Raw genomic sequence first — 8,981 nt, 5'->3', positions numbered from 1 at the left:
GTCAGCCGGTGGTAAACCCTAAGGGGCACTACATGGTAGATGAGGGCACTTTATACCATCAGCAAGTTCAAGCCATCACCACCTTGAGAAGCGGCAGAATAGTTGACAATCATGTGGAGGAGAAGAAGGATGAACACACGAAGGTTGCACAGAATCTGCAGAATGACAAAAGCAAACAAGTGAGCAATGAGGCTTCGTCATCAGCAGCATCCATTCCAGAGATCCCATATGAGCCACCGGCCCCCTTCCAGAACGTCTCAAGGCACCTTCCTACTTTGGGAAACAAGGAGAGAAAATACAAGGAATGATGGAGATGTTCAAACATGTAAAAATCAATCTCCCCCTTCTTGTTGCCATTGCACAAGTGCTTGCCTATGCCAAGTTCCTTAAAGACTTGTGTACTCAAAAGCGGAAGACCAGAAACAACATCCCCAAGAAAATTCTTCTGACTGAGCAAGTGACTTCCCTGGTTAAGCACAACACTCCTCCGAAGTTCAAGGACCCCAGGGCTCCTACAATTTCATGCATCATCGGAAAAAGAGAGATTGATAAGGCACTCTTAGATCTGGGAGCTGGTGTGAATTTACTACCATATTCAGTGTATCAGCAGCTCGGCCTAGGGGAGCTGAAACCCACCACAGTAATTCTACAACAAGCTAATCGGTCAATTAAGAAGCCTAGAGGGATTGTAGAAGATGTGCTCATCGAGGTGGATAAATTTTTCTTTCCAGTTGACTATATAGTGCTGAATACTGAGCCTGTGCCCAATCCGGAGAAGCTGGTTCCTGTCATTCTTGGGCGTCCCTTCTTAGCCACAGCAAATGCTTGTATCAACTGTCGAATTGGAGTCATGGAGATCTCATTTGGCAATATGAAGGTTCGGCTAAATATCTTTACTGCATTTCAGCATGCTCCTGACCAGAATGAGTGTTTCTTTTTGGACAGCATTGAAGAATATGGAGAAGATTCACTACCCAGTCTCCTGACAAAGGATCCAGTGGAAGCCTGCTTGAATTACTTTGACTTTGAAGAATTCAACACTGACCAGTACATCAAGGAGGTCCATGATTTGCTAGAAACAGCTGCAAGTGCAGACTTCCATCCATGGAGAGTAGTAAAGGAGCCCCTACTTGCGACATCAAGCACTCCTCATGTCCCATCTCTACTGTCTGCATCGAAGCTTGAGCTGAAGCCCCTGCCTGCAACACTCAAGTAAGTATTTCTTGGGTCTAACAACACTCTGCCAGTTATCATTGCTTTCGACCTATAAAAAGACCAAGAGGACAGTCTGCTCGCAGTGTTAAAGCAGTACAAGGAGGCCATTGGGTGGACTGTGGCAGATTTGAAAGGCATCGACCCCTCTATCTGTATGCACCGGATCCATTTCGAAGAAGATGCTCGACCTTCTCGTGAGGCACAGTGCCGGTTGAATCCCAACATGAAGGAGGTAGTGATGAAAGAGGTAGTTAAGTTACTTGATGCAGGCATCATCTACCCTATCTCAAATAGCAAATGGATGAGCCCCACTCAAGTAGTTCCAAAGAAATCCGGCACCACTGTTGTGGAGAATTCTGCTGGAGAGTTGGTTCCACAGCACACAACCACGAGATGGCGTGTTTGCATCGACTACCGGAAGCTCAATTCCCACACTCGGAAGGATCACTTCCCGCTCCCATTCATTGATCAAATTTTGGAGCATCTTGTTGGCCAAAGCTACTATTGCTTATTAGATGGCTATTCCGGGTATAATCAGGTTGCAGTTGATCCCCAAGACCAAGAGAAGATGACATTCACATGTCCATTCGGCACCTTTGCTTACCGACGAATGCCCTTCGGCTTATGCAATGCACCTGCCACATTTCAGAGATGTATGATGTCTATCTCCTCCGACATGGTGGTGAAATTTTTGGAGGTATTTATGGAAGATTTTTCTGTTTTTGGATCTTCATTTGATACATGTCTCTATAATTTGTCACTTGTGCTTCAACGTTGCAAAGAAACTAATCTGATTTTAAGCTGGAGAAGAGCCACTTAATGGTGCAGGAAGGTATAGTTTTGGGCCATATAGTGTCCAAAAGAGGTATTGAGGTGGACCAGGCCAAATTTGAGCTCATTGCAAATCTACCACCACCCACTTCAGTGAAGCAAATCCGTTCCTTCCTAGGGCATGCAGGCTTCTACTGCCGCTTCATTAAAGACTTCAGTAAAATTTCAAGGCCCTTATGTAACTTGCTTGCTAAGGGCGCCCCTTTTCACTTTGATGAAGCATGTCACGAGGCATTCCAGAAGCTCCGGTCTCTGTTATCTTCTGCTCCCATCTTGTAGCCTCCTGACTGGTCTTTACCCTTTGAAATCATATGTGACGCGGCTGACTATGCTGTGGGTGCAGTTTTGGGACAATGGGTAGGCAAGCTTCCCCAAGTCATTTATTATGCTAGCAAGACTCTAATGGATGCTTAAGTCAATTACACAACCACCGAGAAAGAATTGCTAGCTGTGGTCTTTGCTCTGGATAAATTCCGCTCATACCTTCTGGGATCAAAGGTTATCATTTTTTCTGATCATGCTGCTCTGCGACATTTACTGGCCAAGAAGGAAACAAAACCCCGACTGATCTGCTGGATACTCCTTCTGCAAGAATTTGATATTGAGATTTGGGACAAGAAGGGCACTGAGAATGTTGTTGCCGACCATCTGTCACAAATTTTATTGGAGACACCCAGCCGGTTCCTATTCCTGACTCTTTTCCAAATGAGCAATTATTTGAAGTCACTCCGAGAAGTCCGCCATGGTATGCCGATATTGTCAATTATCTAGCTAGAGGACGGATTCCTTCTCATTGGTCTAAGCAAGATAAGGACCACTTCTTCAAGCTAGTTGGATTCTATTTTTGGGAAGATCCAGAGTTGTTCAAGTATTGTGCTGATCAGATCATCCGATGCTGTGTCCCTGAGAGTGAATTTTCTAGTATCCTCACATTTTACCACTCTCTAGCTTGTGGAAGTCATTTCAGTGCCAAGAAGACAACAGCCAGGGTTCTACAATTCGGATTCACATGGCCCACCTTGTTCAAAGATGCCTATGAATTCTGCCGAGCTTGTGAGAGATGTCAATGCCTAGGAGCTATGTCTCTGAGGGACATGATGCCATTGAATCCCATCCTTATTGTCGAGATTTTTGATGTCTGGGGTATCGACTTCATGGGACCCTTCCTACCATCTTGTGGATATGAGTATATTTTGGTAGGAGTAGATTATGTCTCTAAGTGGGTAGAACCCATTGCCACAAAGACCAATGATCCCGAGGTTGTGGTGAAGTTCCTCCAAGCCGACATTTTCAGCAGATTTGGTACTCCTCGGGCTATCGTCGGTGATGGAGGTAGACACTTTTGCAACCGGTTTTTCATGGCCTTGCTCCTCAAGTACTCTGTCACACATAAGGTAGCCACTCCCTACCATCCTCAAGCAAGTGGCCAAGTGGAAGTTTCTAACCGGGAGATTCAGCACATTCTGGAGAAGACGGTTAGGCCAAACCGAAAGGATTGGTCCTTGCGCCTCCATGATGCGTGATGGGCCGACCGCACAGCTTACAAAACCCCCATTGGAATGTCTCCCTATAGGCTAGTCTATGGCAAGGCGTGTCACCTCCCTGTGGAATTAGAACATAAGGCTCTGTGGGCAATCAAGCAGTTCAATTTCGACATGCAAGTAGCTGGTTCCCACCGGAAACTTCAGTTGACAGAGTTGGAGGAGCTGCGGTGAGATGCATATGATAGTGCTCACCTTTATAAGGAGCAGACTAAGGCTTTTCATGACCAACATATCTTGCCCAAGACATTTGTATCGGACTAGAAGGTATGGCTTTTCAATTCCAAACTCCGGCTTTTTCTTGGGAAGCTTCGCTCCAGATAGGACGGCCACTTCATAGTCACCTCGGTCTCGCCCCATGGCGCGGACGAATTGCGGGACCCAAAGGATGGTACTTTGTTCAAGGTCAACGGTCAGAGGTTAAAGCCCTGCATTCAGAACTTCAAGCCAAGTACAGACGTGGAATCCGTCAATTTGACGGATCCCATCTATATTTCTGATTAGGGCACTGACACCCTAGGCTTGAGCGCATCCACTGTGTGCTCCATCCCAGAACACGGGCCTGCATTCGAGCCCACCTTGCATGGGATCGAGCGCAGCAACTCCACACTACCACACACTTGCACGAGTACGCTCGAGCGTACCTTCCGGAGCGCTCCAGTGTACCTCCGCCCATCCACTCCAACCTCTGCGCAAGTGCGATCGAGCGCACGCTAGTGCCGCTCGAGTGCACTCGTTCAGGGGTCTCACGTGACCTTTTTAGGCCACGCCCCCTTCCCCTTTCTTTTCCCCAATCCCCCCTCCAAGCGCCGCATCCCCCACGCACCCACTTCACCCAGTAGTTCCACACTGACCTCACCCACCACAAAACCTCCACCACACGCCACCTCACCACCGCCGTATCCCCTCCGGCCGCCGCACAACCACAAACCACCACCACCGACTTTTCCCCATTCTCTTTCTCCCTCCCCGATCCATCTTTTCTTCCCCATTCCTCATTCCCCAAAATCTCCACCGAGCCCCAATTTCTTTTAAATTTTGTGTGGGAATCGCAGTCCGTGAGTGCCCTACCGCACACAGACTGCTCTGTGTTGGTTTCTCTTCATTTTACAGGGGGTTGGGCCGCCAAGCCACGTGGTTTTCAACCACTGTCCTTTTGAAGTGCCCACCAGGTGCTTGACAAAAGGCCTCAACGAAGCAACATCCTGCTTCCAACCACCGCTTCTACCTCCCGTCCTTCCCCTGGTCGAGATATCACCCCCGAGGCCCCATCCTAGCCATTACCACGCCGTGGGAAGTAACGGAAGCTCATCTTGGAGACCTCATTTGCCGTCGACACCGTCTTCCGAAGCCTCCAAGCAACAAAGTGGGCGGCCTCACTGCACTGTTCCAGCAGGTCAGCCCTTTTGCTTACGAAAGGCTCGTCCAGGAATTTTATGCCCATCTCACATTCGACTGTACCTGGCCGGGCATCCTCTCTTCATCAGTGGCGGGCATGGACATTGAGCTGACCACTGCCGACATTGCTACTTCTTTGAAGTGTTCACATGATTGCCCGTTTGACATTTTGGCTCGGGATGGCTCCCCTCGGTACTCCGACCTACAGACCGATCTCACCATGCAATATATTGTGGACGATATTTGCCGCGGCCGTTACACCGACAACCTCCGCAACTGCACAAGCAAGGTTCTGTTGCCTTCCCGCCTATGGTTCGTGGACTTCGTTTTGCAGCGAAATGTGTGTCCCTTTGCACACAAGACTCAGAGGCGTGGCCCCTTCCTTGCGGCCCTCGACGCCTTTCAGAGAGCCTTTTGGATTTCCATCCCCCAGCTCATTTGGGATCAGATACACAAGTTTTGGGACGGGGCGATTGTGAGGAGCACTCAGGGCTCGTCTTCATGGGGGCCTCCATTCCCATTTCTCCTCACCCATATCCTTCACACTCGCGGCATTGAGGGTCCACCCGTAGATGGGCCGATTTCTGCACACCCCCAGTTTGCCCTGATCCAGTGGAACCAGAGTTGTTCCCACATGCCGAGACAAAGTCGGGAGCCTACAGCAGCTGAGGTTGTTAGGGAAGCTAATGGGCCTGTACACAATGAGCCACATGCAGCTGAGCCGGTCGACAGAGCGGGAGCGGCAGCGACCGTTACTATCACCATGTCATAGTATGAGTCGCTCCAAAAAGAACTACAAGAGCTCCGATCTGAGCTTGCTACCCAGAGGGCGGAGGATAGGAGTTAGGCAGATGAACGGTTTGAAGCCCAACAAGAACTGTTGCACGCAATTTTAGCACGGTTGCCACCTGCTTCAGGGGCATCTTCTTCTGCGCCACAGTGACTGGTCAAGTTCTTTTATCCCTTGCGCTGCTTTCTTGTTTTCCACACATTGAGGACATTGTGCATTTTAAGTTGAGGGGTGAGGGCATACATATTAGTTCTGAGCATGCAATTCATTTTTTTGTTGTGATTTGAAATTCATTGATGGGCTTAATATGACAAACGCATGATCACTTGATTAAGGAATTAAAATTGTGTTACTCTCACTGGCAGCATGAAATATTACTTATTTCAATTTGATTTTCACAAGCACACTAGCATGTAGTCTGTGGGGCATAAAATCTAGAATCAATACAGTCTGGTTTCAATATTTGGAATAAATTGGGTAACTTATTGGGAAAATGACCTTGGCATCAATTCAAAAAAAAAAAAAATCATTTTAAACTTTCCACCAAGCAACCGGACCTCTTGCCTCATTAAGCAGTGAGTGTTTGTGTCAAAAAGTGAGAAGTTTGGTTTGATTGAAAAAAAAAAAAAAAAAAAAAAAAAAAAAAAAAAACGAAAAGTAGCTTAGCTTTGTTGCCTTTTTGACTTGAGTTAGTAAGTCCTTAGGGGTGTCTTTACACCTAATGCCCTAAAACCATCTGGTTTGGGAGTCATTGGCCTAGCACTCGATAAATGGGTCAATCAGAAAGCTTAAGGGAGCTAAGTAAGCTATAAAAATAAATACATAAAAAAAAAAGAAAAAGAAATTGTTGCCTAATGAATTTGAAGTATTGATCCATGCGTGATTGCGATAGTTTTGAAACCCCATGACTATGTGTTGAGTTCACATACACTAATTGAATTCTGTAATATCTCATAATTGCCATGATTGAAGCTAAGTTGTAATTTCCTGAAATTGTGAAGATGGTGTTTGTTTTATTAAGCCTGTTAATGACTGAGAACCATGATGGTCATGAGATTGCATTTTTAGGAACTACATGGTTAGAAAATGTTTGTGGGTATCATTCCTGGAAAACCCACACGAGACTTCACTCGTCCACTAGGGAATTCCTAGGGGTTTACAAGGCTTGTTGCATATGCTAAATGCAACCGTACATCCAACAAAAGCTGGATTTATCTTTTTGTTTTCAGTTTATTTTCTGTTTTGTATTGCTAAGGGATTAGCAATATGTAAGTTGGGGGGTGTGATAAGGGCTGAATGTTGCACATTCAAGCCCCTTAATTTACATATCTTAATTCCTTAGCATTGTTATCTGTTTGATTTTGTTTTGTTTTTGTGTTTCAGGTCTTATTTGACAAACCATTGGAAATTGGGCGTAAAAGACAACAATTGGAGCATTCTGTATCTAGGATCGATCGCAGCACTCCTAAGATCGAGCGCACCTGCACTCGAGCGTCTGCGGCCAAGGATCGAGCGCATGCCTGCGCTCGCGCACATATCAGCTAGGCTCGAGCGCCGCACATAATCTCAGATCGAGCGCACACGGGCGTACAGTACACGGCAAGAATCCTTTTCCAGCTTGAACTTGGTTTTCAGTCTCCCAATTGGACTGGGCGACTGACTTCTGATTTTCTGACGATTTCTAGGGTTTTGGGGTTTTCCAAATCCCTATAAATAGGGCTCTAAACATTGTAAACAGACACACCGCCTCTTAGAGCTAAAATTTCAGTAAATTGTCTGTGAAGCCTAGAAGATCATGAGCAGCTAAACCCAATTGTGGGGTATTGATGTAGCCCTTTCCAAGCACAATGGTTTGATTATATTTAATTTCTAGTTCTTTTATTTATGCATATTGATTGTATAACTCTTAGGATTGCTACAATTGATTTATGTTCTTCATATTAAATGCAATTGTTCTTCAATTCCAATTCAATATTAGTACAATTCTTATCTTGTCTTAGAAATTATTTTATTATTATTGAACTTAAATCATTCTTATTTTCTGTGATCATCAGAATGATGGTTATACAATGGTTCTTAATTGACATGCAATCAATACGGTTAGATAGACCATACCTAGGAAAGATGGATCGTACTACACCCTAGTTTAGTGTAATTTAGGTAAATGATCCGTGCCAACCGAAGATGGATTATGCTATTCCATTGATTGTATGAAATTATTTTTCAATTATGTGTTTCTTGTTTGAATTATAATATGCATAGAATAAATAGCTAGAATTGAATACAGTTGACCATTGATGTGCGGATCGTGGTGAAGTCAATACCCTATTCTCTCTCTCATATATTTACTTCTTTTATTTCCGTTTATTTTATGCACTTCAAATTCATACAAACAAATCATTCTCTTTTGAATTAAGTTAATTTTAATCTTCCAAATTTTGATAGTTAAACCCCTGCAGTCCTTGTGGTTCGACACCCTCAATATAGCCCTATCCTACGAGATTCGTTCTATTGCGAGTGGTAATTTTATAATTGAAATTTTTGGTTACAAAAATACCACATCATATAAGTTTTACTATGCTTCAAAGAGTTAATCAAAATCATGTCATGTATCCATTCTTTGCACAAATCACAAAAGAATTCCAATTTAAATCAAAACATCAGATGTATCCGTAAAATAAATCACAAAGGATATCCATTTTTTTTTTTTTGACAAAGAAAACCTAGCAATCAATTACATTAAATTATCTCAAATCATCAGATGTATCCTTGAATCATAAAAGATATCCAAGAATCATTCCACAAATTGAGTTGAAGTAAAACAATTGAAACATTAAAACCCATAAAATCAGACAAAATTAACTTACATGAAAGTATTGTTGTTCTTCATTGGTGAGGCTTCATCCTCAACATTTGTTGAGAATTTAGCTACACACGATTATCAAAAATAAAACATAAAACTAAAGAAAAACTAAGCTACAAGGGAGAAAAGTTATGGAATTTCGGACTATGCAGCCCCCTGTAGCCTCCTCCTATGTCTCTTCTATTTATAGGGCTTTTTACCCTAAACAGGGCGCTAGGCTTTGAACCTACGGAATCTAATAAGTGATCCCTCCGGAATGACCTTTTCAGCGTCCAGACAAGTATGCTTTGCCTGAGTGCGCTCAAGCGCGTGATCAATGTGCTCGAGCACACGCCTGTCTGAA

At 44.4% G+C, this 8,981-nt stretch overlaps 2 protein-coding genes across 2 annotated transcripts; both read left to right on the top strand.

Moving 5' to 3' along the window:
- Nucleotides 1-307: 307 nt before the first annotated feature.
- On the top strand, nt 308-3,120 carry LOC148586882 (uncharacterized). The gene is made up of 7 exons (XM_088514379.1): nt 308-877; nt 923-1,212; nt 1,288-1,367; nt 1,485-1,753; nt 2,326-2,403; nt 2,545-2,791; nt 3,014-3,120. Exons 1-7 carry the CDS (start codon nt 308-310, stop codon nt 3,118-3,120), a joined length of 1,641 nt encoding a protein of 546 aa, XP_088370505.1.
- A 5-nt stretch (nt 3,121-3,125) lies between these two features.
- Nucleotides 3,126-3,569, top strand: LOC148586881 (uncharacterized). The gene has a single exon (XM_088514378.1). The coding sequence runs from the start codon at nt 3,126-3,128 to the stop codon at nt 3,567-3,569; it is 444 nt and encodes a 147-aa protein (XP_088370504.1).
- The last annotated feature ends 5,412 nt before the right edge of the window (nt 3,570-8,981 follow it).

The sequence above is a fragment of the Corylus avellana genome, chromosome 3 (assembly GCF_965113065.1).
Source record: "Corylus avellana chromosome 3, dhCorAvel1.hap1.2, whole genome shotgun sequence".
Lineage (NCBI taxonomy): Eukaryota > Viridiplantae > Streptophyta > Magnoliopsida > Fagales > Betulaceae > Corylus > Corylus avellana.
The sequence above is the reverse complement of the archived record's forward strand: the minus strand, read 5'-3'. Positions and strand labels throughout refer to the sequence as shown.